General features: G+C 41.3%; 1 protein-coding gene across 1 annotated transcript in view; it reads right to left on the bottom strand.

Annotated features, from left to right (window-relative positions):
* The window catches only part of LOC109999240 (neuroligin-1-like), a 166441-nt gene that overhangs the window by 108240 nt on the left and 37755 nt on the right, over positions 1–20446 (bottom strand). The window contains exon 2 of the mRNA XM_020654246.2: positions 18721–19773. Coding sequence (XP_020509902.2) covers positions 18721–19249 — 529 coding nt within the window. The 5' untranslated portion in view covers positions 19250–19773. The remainder of the gene's footprint in view (positions 1–18720; positions 19774–20446) is intronic.

Below are 20446 nucleotides of genomic sequence, written 5' to 3'. Positions count from 1 at the left end.
GCTTTTATTCTTTATAAGATACTTTCTCTGCCAATGGGCGGTACTCTTTTATTTGCATGCAATCATCTGCTCAGTAAGTATATTTTCTATTTACAAAATGGGTTCATGTTGTGTTGTGATGCAATATAAATGCAATAAGCTTCAGTGAAACAATCACTGTTGGGAATACTATCAGAGCTCTTCAGCACTATTAAAAACCAATGGAACAGTAACTTGTATTCATAATAAACTTTATTATAAGGCTGCTTTCATCTGGCCACAGCACTGTGCTTATTTCATCACTGTTGCGATACACTTTTACTTAGAGACAACTTTCGTGCTTCTAAAAGATTAAGAGACATCCCATGCAAAAAAAATTCAATCGACTGACGCCCATTCTCTTCACTGCTTCCTCCGTCAGTTGTCAGACAACCTGAATGATTTTATTTGAGCCATCCTTTGGTATAGTCTACTGGGTCAGTGTGATGATAATGCATAAGGATTCACCTCAGTGTCTTTAGCGGTAGGCGTGGTTGGTAGGGGGAGAAGCAGGGTCAGTAATGTTGACACACCTGAGGGGGGTGTGGTGGCTCTGTCTCTGTAATCTTCATTAGCAGCACCTGCGGAGGAGCCGGCGGAAATTGGTTTTCGAGTCGAAGAGATGCCACGAGGACACAGACACTTGAGAGACTCAATCAGAAGTAACGTTTGTTTTTGTTTCAACACTTCACGGGTGCGTTTTACACATGAACTAAACTGATATGAAAGAGAAGACTGGCGGAGGAGATCGTACCCAAGTGGCTCCGCGGATCGGGCTGTTCGAGTGAGCTGGTCGCGGCACGTTAATCTCGTATTTTCATTCCTGTGGGTTTCTGCCAACACTTGTATATTCATGTTATGAAACAGTGACTGTATTTAATTGTTTTCATGCTAATACAATGCTGCCATCCAAGACGTGGTTCTGTATTCTCTTTTTCAGGTTTTGACTTCAGGAAAGATACAAAAGAAATGTGAGGCGATTTGTTAATTAAAACTCTTGTTATTCTATGGACGCTTGAGTATCCATTATAATTAAGTCAAACGAACATCTGGGCTCATCAGTGAAATGTTCAAGTCAAGATACATACATGTATAGATGTTAAAACAACAGAATGTAAATACTAATGGACGAAGCCTGAATGATGTCACTCATCTATTCCTGCAGGGGGCTTTGGAGTCCCATCGATGGCGGTCTACATGCTGGAAATCCTGTCTCACCCTAACTTACAGTCAACCTAACTACAGGCTGAGAGCTGAAGTAGAGGCGGGTTTTAAGCCTCTTTACAAACAGTTACACTGCGCCCACCTGTCATCATGTCAGCTACCCGCCTTTTGAACCCGGCAGTAAATGTGAATTTCTGCTGTAAAAACAGGCTTATTTGAATAGGGTGTGTATGTGACTTCATGGGCTCTTGGAGCCAGCCTCAAGCAGACCCTCCATGAAATGCAGGATTTGACACTTCAACATCTATTTAGTTTTATAACACCAGAGATTGCAGCTTGGTTAAAACTAAGTATAACAGTGTAAAATGATTAGGCTTAAAGAAAGAGAAACAAAAAAAGAACAACCTCGATAAATAAGTGGGCAGCTGTGGCTCAGTTTGTAGAGTCTGCAAGTCACTTAGCCCAGGTTGGTCCTGCTGCGTCGTCAGCCGCGTAAGAATGTGCATGAATGGGATTAGTTACTTCTGATGGTCATTTTACATAACAACCTCTGGCATCAGTGTTTGAATGTGTAGGTGTGACATGCGGTGTAAAAGTGCTTTGAGTCGTCAGAAGACTAGAGCTATACAAGCTCAAGTCCATTTACCATTTAAATGTCAGGGCTGGTCACCTGCAGAGCACCTTTGGAGTGAATATGACTGCAGGGCTTTGGGTGATTTATGTAGTAGTGCAACAGCAAATTACATCTCATTACTTCTCATTGTGGCAATAAGCTGTTCTGCCATTCTTCTGTATTTGTTGTTGCAACACTTAAATAATTACGGATGAGACCATTTTGGGTGGAGCCAACGACTTGTCATCACCTCATAGTGTGTGTCAACGGCAAATGGAGAGCGGAGGAAGAGCACTGATGGTGGACATGGAGGGAATAAAACACCTCATCCAATAAAATGCTCTCATATGTACTGTATGAAAAAAAAAGTCTTCAGTCGAATAATCTGGATAATCATACAGTAAGATGTAACACGCTGTGTAATTGCCAGGTGGAGGCTGCTGACCCTTTCACAGTTAAACGAATCAGTTTTCAAAAAGGCTTGAGTGGCAGTGACACAAATGAAGGACACTTACCTTACCGCTCATTCATGTGCACTCCAGCTGAAGGTTTATCTTATATGAGATAGCTTAAATGAATAATCATCAGCACTTGTTCAATCACAATTCAACATTATAATGGATTCATTTAGCAATATTTAATAGTGCCGGGGACAGTATTTGAACCATAACTATACAGACAATATATTGCTATTTTCTAAAAGGTAAAGGTTGTTGAACTGTTGATTTTCTTCCAATTATTTTTCCAAAGATTATTCCAGACATTCATTGTAATGGAATTGAGCTTGTATACTTTTTTACACCACAGGTCACGCCTACACATTCACACCCATTCACACACTGATATCAGAGGTTGCTATGTAAGGTGACCATCAGTATTAACTAATCCCATTCATACACATTCAAATGCTGCTGACAAAGCAGTGGAATCTACTCTGGGTTAAGTGTCTTGCCCAAGGACACATGGTTGATCGAACCCCCGACCTTCCCAGTGAGAGACGACCCTCTCTACCACTGAGCCACAGCATTTCAACGATTTGTAGGTGAAGGTAGAGAAAGAGACCGGAAGAGACAAAAAAATCTTAAATTGAAGGCTGATAAAGACTACAAGTTCTAACAATCGCCAAAGAAGTTACAAATAAAATCCTGCCATAGTCAGTAATAGACATTATGGACGTGTTTTTTTGTGTAGAAAAAGACACTTGACTTGACATCTTTATGAAAAATATTTGTAGGACTTATTTTAGCATTTAGGTCACTAGGAGTATCATGCACCACTCATTATGGTGCTTTCAAATCACACTATGCCCTGGACACTCAAAAAGGGGTTAACAGCAGTGACAGCTGTTGTATTCTTCTCCAGGATGGGCCCAATTTCTCACAGTTGGACCGCATATATAGCTTAGTTTGTTAGCTTGATGCTAAAACAAACTGGAAAATGCTGTTATGTGGCAAACAAAATTAGTATCCAAATCATTTTAACTGAGAAAACGATACATTTTTCTTAACATACTCAACAAACACCATATGCACTCGTACTAACATGCATTATGTTTCCCAACAACACAGTAACATACTCATGACTCATGAGTCTGGTCTGCTGCTCTGATCCATCTTTATAAACAGACAATGCTCGTATCAAGTGACACTACATGATTGGCTCTTTATGTCTCAGCTCGTGGGACGTGTCCCTCTGGTGCCTCCTCTACGGTTGTTGTCTGTAAAGTGTTCAGGAGTGCATTTTCCAGAGCCTGAGAAGCTCCTATCGCTTGTATTGAAGAAGAGCAAAAGTGCATATGCAACTTTTAACGAGTCAATGAAGGCCCAGACACGTCACCTATCAGTGACTGTAGACATGTAGAACTCTTTAATCTACTTTTTTATTGTAGATTTTTCAATAAAACATAATTTACTTTCCCTTTTAAAATTATGTATAGAGCTGTATCCAGTGAAGGTCTGTCATTCTCCAGGAGGTGAGTGGGTGAATGGGTGTGTGGCACCCTAGTGCCCTCTATTGACCAGCCATCACTGGTTAACAGACCATCTCTACACACCAAACCAAGAGGACTATGTAAAACTCAAGACTCCCAAGACCCTCCAGCACTGTGCACCGATGCATTCACCACCTCATTGTCTCATTACCAAGCCAAGGTGACTCCTTGGCTTCTGTGTTGAGCTTCCAACATACACACCATCTGGCCAGGCATCACCTTGTCCATTTACCTTTCCACGCACACACTCGCAAACACACCTACATTGAGAACGTGCAGAGAAAGACAATGATAAAATGACACTTCTACATAAGTATGAAAACACACATACACATCTGCCAGTCCAGTAGCTGGGTGTTTCTAAGAAGACAACAATGGACAATCAGGGATTTAGTGTAGCCAGAAATACACAAACAAAGGAGTTGTTTTTGTGGGGAGTTTGCTCAGTTAATTAAAGATTACTTTCTTTTTCATATTCTTTAATTCACTAAACTGTAAAATAAGTTAGATGAGCTATGCTAGTCCTTTAACTATGCCAACAAGTCCTGTTAAGGATTGGGAAGCAGTGTTAGAATGTATGTTTCTATGGGAACATTGGACCTGGGCATGAGGCCAGCTATACAGCGTGCAGTCTGCTCTATCCCTCCATACCCAATTTAACATCACAGCATAATTAAAGGGACTTGGCAGCCCCCCCTAACAGCAGATTTCATAGTCCCCTGTACCAGACTAGTATACAAGCTTGCTGGAGGGGGGGGGGGGGCTGCAGTATCCCACTTAGCTCATATAACGGCTACTTGGGACGATGGCTTCTGGTATCCGTAAATAAACCAATTAACAAAATAACTATCGTGTGCAGAAGAAAGTAAGATATCTTAACCAGGTTTCAGATCTCAGCAGGCTGTTCCGATGCATGTTGGGTAAAAACAGCTTGCATAGTAAAAAGGTACATAAAAGGATTCTATGTTTAGAGTTTGATTTCTTTCATCCTGACTGCACTGCTGCACAACATGGTGCAGCATGCCCGACTTTGTTGGAGTTAGTTGTGGGGAAGCGTGCAGACTGTCTAACCAATTAGCTCTTTGGTTTAGTTACTGCGTCCTGGTGAGAACACGGGTAGCTCGTTCAGCTCTGTGTGCTCAGTATCAAGTACACTTCAGTGCTTCCGAGATGATGCAAAAGTTGCTTACGCATGAACTAGACAAGCCCCAAACACAAGATCATTAGCATGCACAGTAGCCAGCTAAATAATTAACAGCTACTGAGGAGGCTGTTCGACAAAATATTCTCTTGCATCCCAAAATAGCTGGATCAAAAGAGAGAATTCAGTTACGTGTGGAGATCATAATTTCGATTTTGCGTGGCTTCACTGCCACTTGAGAGAGATTTCTTGATATGTTTTTGCAGAGTTGATGGTGCTAAGTGGTCACTACTGTCAGATCATCATTTGTTCAGTTCTTTGACACTATTTATTTTCTATTGATGTCCCGGAACATTTTGAGCTTTTATAAATGCTTTACTTTGATTTCTTCCACACATGTATCTGTTTAGTGATACTGTATCTGATAGGGTTTGGTCATTACCTTGGAATGTACCATGACCTGGATAACTGAGAACCGACACAGTTATGGTCATGCACTAATGGAGAGATATCAGAATGAGCAGTTGGATTTTAACCGGCGACCCTCCGATTCCCAACCCAAGTCCCAACAGACTGAACTACTGCCGCTCCTTAGTCTTTAATATTCTTCATTTTCTCATTTCTAATTCACACCTCCGCTCCTCTGTCTTCCACCTTCTCTCTTTTTCTATTCTAGGGGTAACGTTTCTCTATTACGGCCCAGTGCTGACTCGGAGACAGCGAAAAACACAATTCACCTTATGATTATAATGATCAAAACAAGAATGCGGTACAAGAGAAGCAGCGTTATAATTCATTCAATAGCTCTCGTTCCCCTTTCCCCCTGCTGTACGTATGCAGAGGCAAACATTATTGCCTACGGTTAGTTTACAGCTGCCTCTCCATCATCATTGAAGCAAATAGCTTCCTGCATTACACAGTTGTATGGCCGTTTTGGAAAGGGTCCCCATAAATAATGACTGGATGTGAAATGGAAACTATGCGAAAAGCTGTTACTTTTCACCACGCAGTGTCAATCTGCGTTGTTCACAATGTGTTGTGTCTGAAATATGCATGAGGCAAAATGTGTCCCTGCTACGGCTGCAGCGGCGGAGCGCTAAGGAAAAGATGGAGCGGAGAATAAAAGATTGTTTTTTTTTTTTCTTTTTCTTTGTGGGATGAATCTCAGAAATGGAGCAATGTTATGACATCAGTATCCCTGCCTCTTTGTGCAGCGGCTGTAATTTGTGGAGCTACATGGCTTGGTGTTGGTCGTGTGCCAAGGTTCAAATAACCTTCATTGAATATTCAGGGAAGAAGAAAAAAAAAAAATTAAGCGGCTTATTTATTTATTGTAATGCAAGTGTTGTGAATATGTATGAGCAGCTATCAAACCTGTCACCTTGAGCAGAGCTGCACGCATGTTGCTGTGTGCAGATTGGGGTTTTGGTGGATGGGTGCTGATGTGTGTGTACCTATTAGGAACAAACAATAGGATGAAAAGAAGCTCACAGAAGCAGCCAAGGTCATACGCTTCCCTGTCTTCAGACATTCCCCTCACTAGGCAAGCAACATGCCATAAAACTCAACTCAAGGTTTCATTTCTGGGTTTTATACCCAGATTGGGCTTTTTAAACAAGCACTATTTGACATAACCTCAGCTGCATTCTCCTTTTACATTTTTCACGACATTGTCAGTAAATGGACTTGAGCTTGGATCGCTCTTTTCTACTCTTCTAACTACCAAAGCGTTCTTTAACCCCACAGGTCACACCTTCCCATTCACACACTGGTGGCAGATCACCATCAGAAGTAACTAATCTCCCATTTAAACGCCGCTGAGGAAGCAGCAATGTGGGTTCAGTGTCTTGCCCAAGGAAACATTGAACAAGTGGCTGCAGTAGCTGGGGATCGAACTCCCGACCTTCCGGTTTGGGAGATAACCAACCACTGACCCTCAGTCAGTTTTTCCCTGATGTATTCATGTTATTAAAGATGAGCTAGAAAGAGATGGAACTACTTATATATGTCTGACCTGCAATGGCTAAATATAAAGTATTTTACACTATAGGGGGGGTAATGTACTATATCTGTAATTTAAAGGAACCAGAAGAGTAGACGGTCTACTGTCTATCATTAATGATTTCCAATATTTCTGCAGGATACTAATTTTTTCCAAAAGAAAGACATTCAAATATGGCTATGATGCTTGTCTCATGCAGTACTATTTTCTAGGAGTCCCAGGGGACCCAGCACAGAAGTTATGTGTGTCAATATGTAGATAGGATGAGGGTTAACTGGAGTGTCTTGTTCAGAATTCAGAATGTATTACAAAAGTTATGGGGATCTTATCCATGCTGTGTGTTGTGTCATTTATAATGGATGCACTGTACTGCTCTGCTAAGCTTATAAAAAGTGTATAGCTTTGTTATTTTGTGCTTATGGTGATTAATAAATGCTCCACAGAAAATAAAAAAAGATGATTTTGTGTGTCGAAGCCTTGTTCCATCTTGAAGAAGTCTGCTAAAGAAAATTAGTATTAACTTGTTTGTTTAGCACCCAAACTGTGACACATTACTGCTAATAAACAGTAAGTTAGGAAGTTGTTGGACATTAATTATGAGCTTTTCTTAGCATGGCCCTATAAATTTGGTCCATTCTCATGAAACAAAGCACAAACCCTCGAGTCTCAGTAACGTCCTTATTACTCCTAATTCAATCATTTTAACTCACAATATGTTCTCCAATCCAAAGTGAGGTGATGGGAGGTCTTTTAATTTTCACATTTTCATATATTCCTAGGCATATATGAATGCCTAGGAAAGTAGCGGCCACCATTGAATACACTTTAGAACTGCAGCACAGGCTTTTTAAATTTAACATATATATTATATTAACGACACATATTTACATCCTTTCTGCTTTTATTTAAGTCCTTTCTGGTGTTAGGGATTAAAGAGTTACCATGTGATCTGGTGACTTTCAGCTGAATGTGTCAGTGGTTGTCAGACGTAATGTGTCCACCTAATGAAGACCTGCCATGTGGGCGGTTCCATATGTATGTGTCGTCATGTGAAAGCTATGAATTGGAAGGAGAAGAGAGATCCATTAAATAACAGCATTCAAAGAGGTAAAACAGGTTTATTTTTAAATAAGGATTATGTAGAGTCTTGCCTGTTATCACCTTTCAGTTAGAGAAAATCATGAGATTTGGTGGATGGTGGCTTTTTTGGCAAAATATCTCTTTCAGCTCTCTGGTCTCTTAACATTCCAGCGAGATTCTGCCAAGTCCCAATCTCTATAATTAACAAGATAATTGCCTACTTGTCTACTTTAGATTTAATTTCTTCTTATTATGTTTTTCATTCCACATCGAGTTCCCTAAATTACTTTTTTTAAATCGCTTCAGTAATTTGATTTTATCTAATCTGTGTTTGGAAAACAGATTGTTGTCATTAAACTGCTTTTATTCAGAACGTTTCTGAGAATCGTATTAGTTTGTAGCACAAACAACAGTTAAAGCCTATTTGATTATTCGATTATTAATACAAAGTGAAGTGTAGGACTGATCGCCTTCTTACTCACAACCAGAGAGGTACTGCTAAATATCCAGTGTTGCCAAATACTCCAGATAGATAACCAGTTTTCCCATTGTGTCCTCTGGCTTAGATACTGGTCTTGACATTGACTCTTTTTTTTTTTTTTTTGTTCATCTTTATTTGCATTTCTGGTGCTGATCACCATATTTCTCTTCAAAGCTGCTGCTGTCTGTCAGTGTGTCTCATGCTGTGGTAACACTTTAAATCACGGTCGCCATATTCCCCATTACCGAGCTGCTTACTAGCATGCTAATGCATAGCATTCTGGCTGCTTTTTAGTCATTATTGAGCACTTAATAGTACCTTATTCTACATGACCATAATCTACAGCTAGTAAGCCATAATTCATGTTCAACAACTTCCTAAATTACTATCATTAAGCAGTCAATTGGGAAGTTATTGAGGGGAACTCTTAGTTAATTACTTAACTTTTTCTTAGATACAGGTAAGGGGGAGGCTCCAAAGAAAAGAGGTTGGGACCCACAGGTCCAGATTGTATCAATTTGTGTGGCTCGTGAAATAACTTTTGTTGTGACTTGGCGCTACAAATAATAAATTATTGATTAAAAAATGTATTTGTACATTTCTACTGTAACTGTCTAATGACTGCAAATTGGTTATAGAAGTTGTACAGAACAGTTTGGGATTATCATTTTCTTATTCTGTGCTTGGCACTTGTATGGATAAACTTTCAGGTACAGGATGTCCTGTTCTTTCTATGAAGGGGACACTTTCAGACAATTTGTACCCTCAATGGGGGGATGTCAGGGGAGGCTTCCTTTAGCACATGGGTTACATTACATGTTGTCATCTTTATCTCTCCATCGTCATGCGCCTACACTTAGTTCAAAATCATACAAAAGGTCCGTGAGAGTCTAGGCTGAGAATGAAAAGTCAACCACCTGCCCAAGAGCCATCACAGATATTCAGCCAGGCTTTGACACAAAACCCCGTCAGACAGAGCAAGACTTACGATTCATCTGACACATGCACACATGACTAAATCCATATAGCCATCTAGATCCTGACATACATATACAAGAACACACCCGCTACAGTACTAGAAGAAACACCAGTACAGAGAAGTTAAGTTCTGAGTGGAGGTGACAGAGACCCTCAAGGGAGACCCAAACACAAACATGACCATGCCTATTCCTGCCTGGCTATTTCCTCCACTCTGTTTGTGTGTTTTTGTGTGTACGTGTGTGCATGCCGCCTCCCACAGGATCCTCCTTCAACGACTACAAAACTGGGACAAAGCCAGAGGAATAAGAGAGAGAGAGAAAGAGACAAGAGCAGGAGGTAAGGACAGACAGAAAGTGAGATGTGGAAGGGTGAATAGGTCAGGACAGATAGAGAGACGGAGAAAGACGCGAGGGAAAAGGCCAACCTGTGCAGAGCGAGATCAAGACTGATGGGAAGAAAGAGACACATGAAGAAGAAAAAAGAAGATGAGCGAGTGGGGGGAGTTTTGAAGGGAAAGGGGAAAAATTCACCGTGTGTGAGGTTTCCTGCATCTTGATGAAATTCATATGAACAATGGCGCTTTTATTCTGAACCCCTCTGGAGTGGGAGACAGCTCATAGAAAATCCAGAATAATGCAACATGTTGAAATATGTTCAAGTAGTATTTGAGATATTAGACAGTTTGTACACTGGGAAATGGCCTAGTTTGCAATTAAATGTCCTACTGTGAGTTTAAAAGCCAGTTTCTTGATTGAACATCTTCTGAACATGACGGGAGTTCCAACCAGGGGCAGAGCCAGACTTTTTCAACTGGAGTGGCCAAACTAGGGCATTGACTTATGCAGGGTTGGCATGGTTGTTTTGTGCTCACATAAACAGGGCGGCTGTGGTTCATTGGTAGAGTCAGTCGTTTCTCAACCAGGAGGTCGGGGTTTCGATCCCCAGCTCCTGCAGCTACGTGTCCCTTGTGCCCTTGGGCAAGACACTCAACCCCAAGTAGCTCCCGCTGCTTCATCAGTGGAGAGTGGAGTGTGTATGAATGGGATTAGTGGTCTAATGGTCACTTTACATAGCAGCCTCTGCCATCAGTGTGTGAATGGTTATGTGTGACACCAGAAGACTAGAAAAGCACTATACAAGCACAAGTCCATTTACCATACAAACAGAAATAATTTGTTTCCCTTTGTATTTCCACTTATCACATATATTTAAAATATTTAACATTCTTGTTTAGGTAAACATAATTTCTAATTGAAAACATCACACAATTGATAATTATTCTTTGATTAAATCTTTAAGGGCTCAAAAAGAAGATGGCAGGCTGTCGCAACGCAGCTCAAATAGTTGATATCATTAAATGACATGCCTCTGATGAGGCAAACAGCCAATCATTGTTAGTATTTAGGCCAACCACTGGATACACTCCTGGATCCACCACTGGATCAACCCCTGGATCCACCCTAAGATCACCCCTGAATCCAAACACCACATCCAACCACCAGAACCAACCAATTATACAAACACCTAATACAGAGTTTTTTATTTATTCTACAAGGTTGAAGTGTAAACATTTGGTTCCATGAAGCACACGATCAGTTACTCTAAGGATGAGCGTATATAGTTGGATATTAGACAGTAAACTAATCAGGTTTGATCTTTTAATTCAGCTGATTTTGAAAACGTGTATTATAGCAGAATGGGTCCAACTTGTCTCTTTTATTACAATGTTTGCTGATGACACTGCACTTTAAGGAATGGTGGATATAGCTTTTATTACTAACAAGAGATAAGAGGTCAAAGAGTCCTTAAAATAACAAAAAAATTCTAAATGCTAAAACCATGTCTAAGCAAAATGCACCATGAGCAAATTTTGCAGAAAAAATGATTAGGCTCGAATGAAGTGGTGTCAGAATGGAGGAAGATGGGGCTGGAGATTTCTGTTAAGAAGATTTATTTGAGATTTTTTTATGAACAGCCTTGTTTCAACTGGATTTAAAAATCGAAAAGAAACATGTTTTCCACTCTCACATCTGTTCATTAACAATGTCATGTTGACCGCAGAGTCCATTTCAATCTGCATTTGTACATTATTTGTACATGTTTGTGTACAGGTAGTATTACTACATGTAAGGGTTAGGGTAAGGGAATATCAAAAATATAATGAAGTCTTCCTTACTCATGAAAAGTTGATCCTTTCACTAACAGTAAAAACCGTCTATTTTAAAGTCTTGCCAAGGCCAGACATCACTGATGGAAATATCATGTCTATGGACTCATGCGTTCCCCTTCTGACCTTCTGCTCCCAGCTCAGCTGAAGGCTTGTTTTCACAAAGCAGACCATTTTTAGTTGAACTGAATTTTGCCAGTCGCTCCTAAAATGTCATATCATGAGGCGTATGTAAGACACTGAAGTGACACCAAAGTTTAAAATACCCTGCTGAAAAAAAAGGAACAACGATCTGACGAGCAGTTACACTGACTGGGAAACCATGAACTGTTCAACTCTGACATTTTGACACAGTTTCTATCCTGATATTTTAGGGTTGTCAGGCTTAATATATTTGCTAGGGCTTTTTTTGGAAGTGTTATCAATTCTGTTAAAATGACTTTCCTTTACCCTCTTGCATGTACTTCTGCATCAGCTTCGTTTTTTCCTGTTACCCATAATGCCTTTTGACAACCTGTGGAGTTGAGGACTGACCACCACTGCGGTCAGCTTTGGGTTAAAGAAAAACAGAGAAAGCGCAAACGAAGAATGAACAAGAAAGGAGAAAAACAACTATAAATCACTACCAGTACATTTATATGGTACTCATTGGTTTGTCCGGTTAAACACTGCAGGGGATGAAATGTGTAATTTCAGTGGTTCTCAAACTTTTAACAAGTACCACCACAGAAAATATTTGGTACCACCATTATGGCCAACATGGAAATACATGTACATGTAAACACAAAGTTTACACAGGAGGCCATTTTATTCCTGATATGCATATTGTTTATTTTTGACCACATACCATGGATGTGACTCTAGTCATATTTTGGACTCAAGACTATTTTGCGTCGTTTGTTGCTAGTGGGTGCTGAAGCGTCACTGGCACTGCTAACATCCCTTCTTGCACATGTGCTGGGTTCACTGTCAATGACTTCAGTTTCTGCTGTGCTGCTGGACATATCTGCCGCATTTTTCTTTCTAATATTTCCAGTTTGTAGCCACTAATGCCAAACATTTTACCCGTCATATTTGCTTCCTCGGTTTGCCATCACAAACCGGGTTCTGCTCAAGGTTTAAAACACACAAGTGTTTCCTTGCCACTGTTACTTTGGTATAGGTAGCAACATGTTTTCTCATGATGGATTCATGTTTGATCCTTATAAGTTATATCACAAAGAGTAAAGCCGAGCAGGTAATGTACAGGGTTATGAATTGGTTCTATACGAATAGAGAACTTATTGCTTGATTGATATCAATTTGTTCACAAAGGTTTGCAAGTATGAAAAGTAAAATATTTATAACTGGACTGGCAATTGGAAAAAATGTAGGTTGTTTTCTTTTAAAGATTTTTTTTCTGGCTTTTTGTGCCTTTATACGAGAGATATGACAGTGGATAGAGTCAGAAATCAGGGAGTGAGAGAGTTGGGATGACATGCGGGAGAGGTGCCACAAGTCGGATTTGAACCACTTGGAAGACTACAGCCTCCAAACTGACGTGCGCACTAACCACTGCGCCACCAGCACCCCAAGATTGTTTTCTGTAGATCATATCAGAAAAAAAGGAAAACATGCCATTCACATTTTCAAAGAGTTGTTCTTCATGTCAGTGTTCCTTTTTGGACAAACAATCCAAATCGTCATATTGGAGAAGCCCAAAGCAGCAGATCCCTCTGGCTGGAGAGATAATTTACTCTCAGGATAGTTTCTAAATCAATCGCCTGTCAATCAATTCACAAGCAGCTCTACTGAGAGCCTACACAAAGGAGTCGGTATAGTTTAAAAATATCTATTGCTATTTGGTATAGATGCAGTGAAACAGAACAACTTCAGGGATACAAACCATTACAAACCATAAAGTGAATAATTTAACAACATTAAATCCAAAGGCCTTTAAAATGCACCCATTGTTAAAAATATGTCATTCAACAAGTTATAGCTCCCTCAGTCTTTTTTCCTTATTATTTCCCACACCATTTAGGAGTTCAGTTATCGCCCTAATCTGAAACGTGGGATCTACAAAAGTTTTACATTTGCAGGAATGATTTCCACTCATATGCTCATGGCAAAGATCTCATTTTTTTCATCTTTAAAGCACCCGTTTGATTACTGATGAAAAATAGTTAAAAAGTAACAGTGTGTCCTCTGTGTGTCTCTGTTGCATTTACTGCGATTTAAAAAATGAGTTGTGAATGCAGGCTGCAGGGAGAGAGACGACCAACCGCAGCGCTGCTTGGTCTGATCTCATTACAGAGACCGCTATCCCAGCATGTGATAACTTAATGACCGTACTCTGTCCAAGACACATCAAAGACACTACTTTCAACCACAGAAGACTTCTTTGAACCAGCATGGCAAAAGACGGTACAATAGTCCTGAATAGAGACAAAGAGCTGAGCCCGAGAGTACTTACACTCTACGTCAGTCACATTCACCGCTGATCTTCTGTTTGGTTCTTTGAAAACTGTACTCACTTTGTGTTTGTCCTTTTTTGCTCTTGTTACTTTGTCGTCAGCCTTCTCTGGCTGATCCTACTCTCGTTTGTTTCCTCGTGCCTTGCTCAAACACTCACTTCAATTGACTCTAGCTTGGTTACTGTGCACAGGTACGTTGAAGAAAAACCAATGTCCTTAGACATCAAAATAAGTCATGAATAGAATTTGCATAAGTCTCCCACTGCTGGTTGTGGCCCTTTAAGAATGCATACATTTGGATCTTAAAGTTTTCGGGGACATTGGTTGCATAGTTTCCTCCCCAAGGATTCTAAACTTCCACACATTCACTCATTACGATTCTGCACTTCCAGCTCAAGGACACCTGTTTCCCTTCATAGAATTCTTTATTTCTAACAAATAATACACACTCCTGTTCCGATACTCACACAACATCTGTAGTGTTGCTGCACTGAGTGTGAAAAGACAGAACACAGTTCAATTGATTGATCATGATTCATTTTCCTCCCCGCTGCCTATTTTTTCCAACCGAACCCTGCTACCAAATGAGTCAGTGTGGCTGCTCACATCCGTGAAAAACCCACTCACCATGGCATGCCCACTCACACCGTTCACCAAAGAGTACACGTTGTACTCTCTTACTGGTAATGGCTGAACTTTGGAAAGCATCCACCGAAAATGGGTTCTGTCTCTTTAAATCTAAAGAATGCTGGATTCACTGAACATGTTACTTTCACTGATTTATACTCTTGGGGCAAATGCAATGAAGGATTGTGAGACAACTAGAAACCCATCTTATTCAATTATGTTCTGTATGTGACCACAAGATGCAATGAGACCGTTGCAAGATCCAAGATCGCAGCCACCTTGAAATCGACCAACCTGGATAACCATGAGCATTTTATCAATGAGTATTAAAAACTGTATTAGAAGACAGACTCTCCATCATAATTGACACCAAGACTGTTTCTCAACACTCAACACCAAATGTGCTGCCAATCCAACTCACTGGGGGATGGGGGAAGACCAAGTACTTTGAGTTTTCTGTTGTGTCTTTCATCACCAGAAGTACACTGATTTACACAAGTCCAATCCAACTCATTCCGCAACTCAGCGCTCTCTGGGCTTGATACAAGAATATGAGGTACTTTATAAGGAATACAAACAATGCAACAATCTCAAACTCACCACTCCAGCTAAGGAAAACTAACACCTCCAACACTTTATCACCTTACTTACAACTGGACTTGCATCTGGAACCCCTCCCCAAAAGAAGTGACAAAAGAAACCATTCCTGACCCACAGTGAGCAAAGAAAACCTTTATTTTCCCAGTATCCCAATGCAACACGACAGAGCAGATTAACCAGGAATTCATTTCCACACACTTCAAATTTCCCACTCGACACTGTACAGATCATAACACTTCACCGTACGCCTCATAGGAGCCAAAAACACCATACAAGAAGCAAACTAAGAGACCATAGGATGAACATGACAGAATGTATGTGGACTTTTATTTAAAGCTATTCAAATTTTGGTGTGCCCTGTGGACAAAAAGTCTTAACTTAACTCTTTGCTGACCTTGTCCTGTAGATGTAAAAGTGTTTTTGCTGTTTCAGCTAAAAAGTCCTCATAGGTGCGTGTTGACGAGATGATGTTGATTGTTGATGTGTTGGGTTGTTTGGGGAAACAAAAGCCAAGACAAAAAGCAGCTTGTTGCCATGCTCAGAATTAGCCCTACATAGCGTAAACACTTATCCCGACATTTTTTCAAATGTTATTCTTAAATTTAGCTTAATTACGTGCTACAAATGGCTTCGTCTGCAGCGATGTATAGCCTAGCTTCAGTGTTGTGGCGCTGACGGGCCGAGCTGACCAGCACCATCTGTGGCTAATACACCTTATACAACCCAACTTCAAACATTTTTTTTTTTTACTCATCTCATTCACTAATGTCAAACATTGAATCTTTAGCAGTTTGATTAATGTGTGCCAGAAAACTGTGAGGATCATTGCCTATATGGGCACATCACCTTCATACTCCTTACTCCTGTAAGAGCATTTACAGTCTTTGTGTTTCTCTTACTCTGGTCCTTTAATATGTTAACCTTCTATAATGATTATATTGAGCTTCTAGGTTTATTTAGTTACAAGTGAAACAAAATAATTTGTCGGACATAGCAGTTTTTAATAAAAAACACTCCAGCAAAATCTTGCACTTAGATATATTTAAAGTAATTGTTTGCTTTCGGTAAGTTATCCCAGACTACGGTCTAAAAAACAGACAAACTGCACCGAGCGTTCCCTAATTAAGTGCTACACTTTTGGAGCAGTACTACTGTTTATATAACATTAAGAGAACAGTTCCTTGACATTTTGAAAGAATCAATTAACTTTTCTTAAACCCACCTGATGCAAACACAAGCCAGACACCAAGGAAGCCGTCTTGTACCGTTACACAGCAACAGATCCATCATTTTCATTCTCGTGAAACATTGATTTATGAACCTAATCTCCCTTTTCTGCAAAAAGAAAAATCCACAGCATATTGTCTGGGTCTTGGTTTTGTAATTAAGACTCTCAGTGCTGTGTGACTAACAAGTAAGCTCATAATCTCCCAGTTTAAAAAGCATCTCTCCTCTGTGTATCTGGGAGTGCAACACTGATGAGGAGAGGAAGACAGGGAAGGAGATGAGGAGGAGCAGCGAGGTACGAGCTTATATCGGTGTAAGAAGAAGAGCAGGAATGTACGCTAAGTGATAATACAGGCTGCTGCCAAGACAATGACATTAACACCCAGACCTTATCAAGGACACTGTCAGCATCTGTCTCTCTCTCTATCACACACACACACACACACACACACACACACACACACACATACACACACACACACACACACAAACACAAAGAGGGATAGGCTGAGAGACAGGCAGAGAAAGACAGAGAGTAGGAGGAGAAGGAGGGCATTATCTTGATGAAACAGTGCTTGATACAGTGGCCCGAGCCAACCTGAACACAACTCTGCTTCCTTTTAATGGAGATTACACAGTCAAGGTCCAGCCTGAACTCATCTTGTTTAACACTGCATACAACTACATCACTGTGTGTTCGTGTGTGTGTGTGTGTGTGTGTGTGTGTGTGTGTGTGTGTGTGTGTGTGTGGGTGTGTGTTTGGAACAGTGAGCCTGATCTAATATGCTGTTATCTTCTCCCACATCAGCTATCATTACTATATGCCTTTTGACCCCTCATCTGGCAGCCAATCAAAGCGCCCAATCTTGCTGACCATTGGAAGCACAATCAATGAGCCAGCGAGTGTGGTGCAACACTATCTCACCAATTATCCCACCATCACAAGGTCTACAAGTTATTTTGCCAAATCAGGGTTTAAGTTGCATAAAGCGGCAGCTATCTGCAGGGTATCTAGTCCTTTCAGATCTCTCTTAGGACTGTTTGGGTTTTTGGACATTGTTTTTTTTTTTAAATGCGGGCTCAAAGACCCTTCTAGATGGATTGTAAAAGGTCCTTTTTGTTAATCATTCTAAAAAACCCTGCAGAATCCCAGAGTTAAGACCTGAATAATTCATAGACCTTGATGTCACCATGGCTCTCTTCTGCACCAAACATTTCTTCTAATGTTCCTTGTATTTTCAGGCTGTTTCCTCTTTCTGTTGCATTGTATAAGTTTCGGTCAGATCATACATACCTCCTTGTCTACATATTTTCTTGCCCGGTTTCCTGGCACATTCCTTGGATATTCTTTTGACTGTAAAATGAATAAAAGACTAAAGAATAACATGGAGCCCCTGGACGCACAACGCACACAGGAGCTGGCATGCACACACACACACACACACACACATTAATTCAAACACACTACAGGTGATTGACTGAAAAGAGACTAGAGAGGAAGGAAAGAAGAGACATGAAGACAGAGGGAAAGAATGAATCACACCAGCTCAATCAGTGCAGTATTCAGTCTATCAGTCTGCCAGCCAGTCATTCAGCCAGTCGACCAAATCAATCGGTGATGATCTTGACAACGACTGTCTTGTTTAATGAACTGTAGCCATCGTGGTGGATCACAATAGGCTAAAATGAGCTATGGACTTGAGTGAGGAGAGAGGGCGAGAGAAAACCAAGTGATCGAGGGAAAAGAGGGAAACGAAAGAGGATAAGAGGAGAAGAGAGAATCTACAAGGATGTGGAGGAGGAGAGTTTAAAAAGGATGGAAAATGGAAGGAGATGGCGACAGCTATGGAGTGGGATTAGAAGGGGATAGATTAGCCTGAATGGAGGCCACTCGCACTCACATGCACAACATTTTCTCTTTCACAGATCCACTATCACACACACTCATGTACTATAAGCAGTGTCATGCACATTAAACATGCACAAGGTCATGCTTTCCCTCTATTTACACATAGACAGGGACAGAGACAGAAAAACACTCTCACATAAATAAAACACACCCCGACGACACACTCCTCTCTCTACCAGAAGGATGTGGGCTCATTTCCCTCTACCCTGCCCCCCCTTCCCCCCCCTTACAATCATCCTGCCCAGGGCCCGCAGGCTAACTCACCATCCTCAGTGGGCACATAGATGTTAAGATAGAGGCAGTCCTCGCTCTGGTCCTGGACGTATGAAGTCACCACATCGATGCTGTTTGTGAACCACACTGGCAGCATCACATCCGGCAGGCGGCCCTCCACAATGCTCTGAGGGCACACCGGGGCAAAGTGTGTGGCATTGCGGATCTCCGGCCAGGACACTGGTGGCTCAGGTGGTTGAAAGCGGCGCTCGCCTGTTGGAGGGGCAGCATAAGGAACCCCCAGAAACTGCACGACAGGGCCCAGGATCTCATTGTTGAGCTCCTTCTTAACGCCGCGCAGCCTGCCATAGACGGTGGTGACCACTGGGTCATTCTCGTCAAGTTTCTGAGCCAACACGGCAGCCGGACACGCCTGCAGCAACAGCAGCCCCAACCATAGTAGAGAGGACACCCACTGGCAAGCGCCAAAGGAGCCAAAGTATTCCATCACCCTGCTCCTGTTCTTTGTCGTCTGAAGAAGCGAACACCCAGTCCTCAAATGGTGCCTCCACTGGCACATAGCTGCTACTCCTTCTCTGCGACTTGTTTGCGTCCTGTCTTGTCCTTTCCAAGTAAAAAAAAAATCTTATTTTCTATTTCTTACTTACGCCATGCAGATGCAAACACAGACACACAATCACACTAAAATCCCATTCACCCAGAGACATAAGCAGGTCGATAACTCCGGAGCAGACGGGGGGGGGTCGAGGATACTAATGATCCTTTTTAAAATTCTGGCAGTGCAAACCATCCGGTGGAAATGAATAAGCCATCAGTTCCCTTAAGCTTGTGAGGCAAATCTGGGAAAAATATTCCTCACCAAATGGAAGTATATTCTTCAAAAGGGTCCTGTCAACAACCACTGCAATGATGAATAGCACTGTAAAGATACCATCTTCAAGTCCCACTTCTCAGAAGGTAGACATGCCAGTCAGTAACGAGGCTTTCCATAAATCCAAGGCGAGCGGACCGCCATGTTCAGCAGCAGAGGCAGGAGTAGCAGTGCAGTGGTAGCAGGAGTGTCGTCCAGTTCAAAGTGGTTCCCTGCAACACAGAAGAAAAAAACACAATAATAAGAACAAATTACATCTCTTAATTTATTATTGCTTATTTTCACTTTCATTTCAGAAGATCAAAACAAGAAGCAGAAGGGCATTTTCTGTCAAACCCATCTGCACACACATCAGTCAATTAAAGAGGAACATGGCGTCTATTCATAGCACATGACAGTCGGCAACGTTGCTCGACAAGCTAAACAAGCAAGGTGTATCAGTATGCATGGGGACAGATGTTTGGTGGTTGTGGTGGAGTGTGACAGTTTAATTCAATACCCAGCCCTTAACGAGGAGTGCCCTCCAGAGACACTCGGTGCTCAGGAGTGGGGATTATTCTGGGAGCGAGCCACAGACTTGGATGCACACTGCCAGCGGCAATACCACGTATAAGCTAGAGGCATTCAGCATAAACTGGATATTGTGATGTGATTATGTTGTAAATGCCAAACGCTCAGTGCAGGTGTAGGAAGTGGTTTGACCTTTTATGGAACAAAGCAGGAAATCAGGGGGAAAAGGTCAATGCTGTAGATGGGTGTGAAACTCGCCAGACCTCCAATCAAGGAACTTAAGCCCAGTTACAGACCTATAATAAAAGTCCCAAAGTACCCTCTTCTCCTAACCCATAGCCCAAAACCTGAACTGAACCATAGACTATTACACAG

Source organism: Labrus bergylta, chromosome 6 (assembly GCF_963930695.1).
Source record: "Labrus bergylta chromosome 6, fLabBer1.1, whole genome shotgun sequence".
Taxonomy (NCBI): domain Eukaryota; kingdom Metazoa; phylum Chordata; class Actinopteri; order Labriformes; family Labridae; genus Labrus; species Labrus bergylta.
Note: the sequence above shows the minus strand (reverse complement) of the source record. Positions and strands in the feature narration are given on the sequence as shown.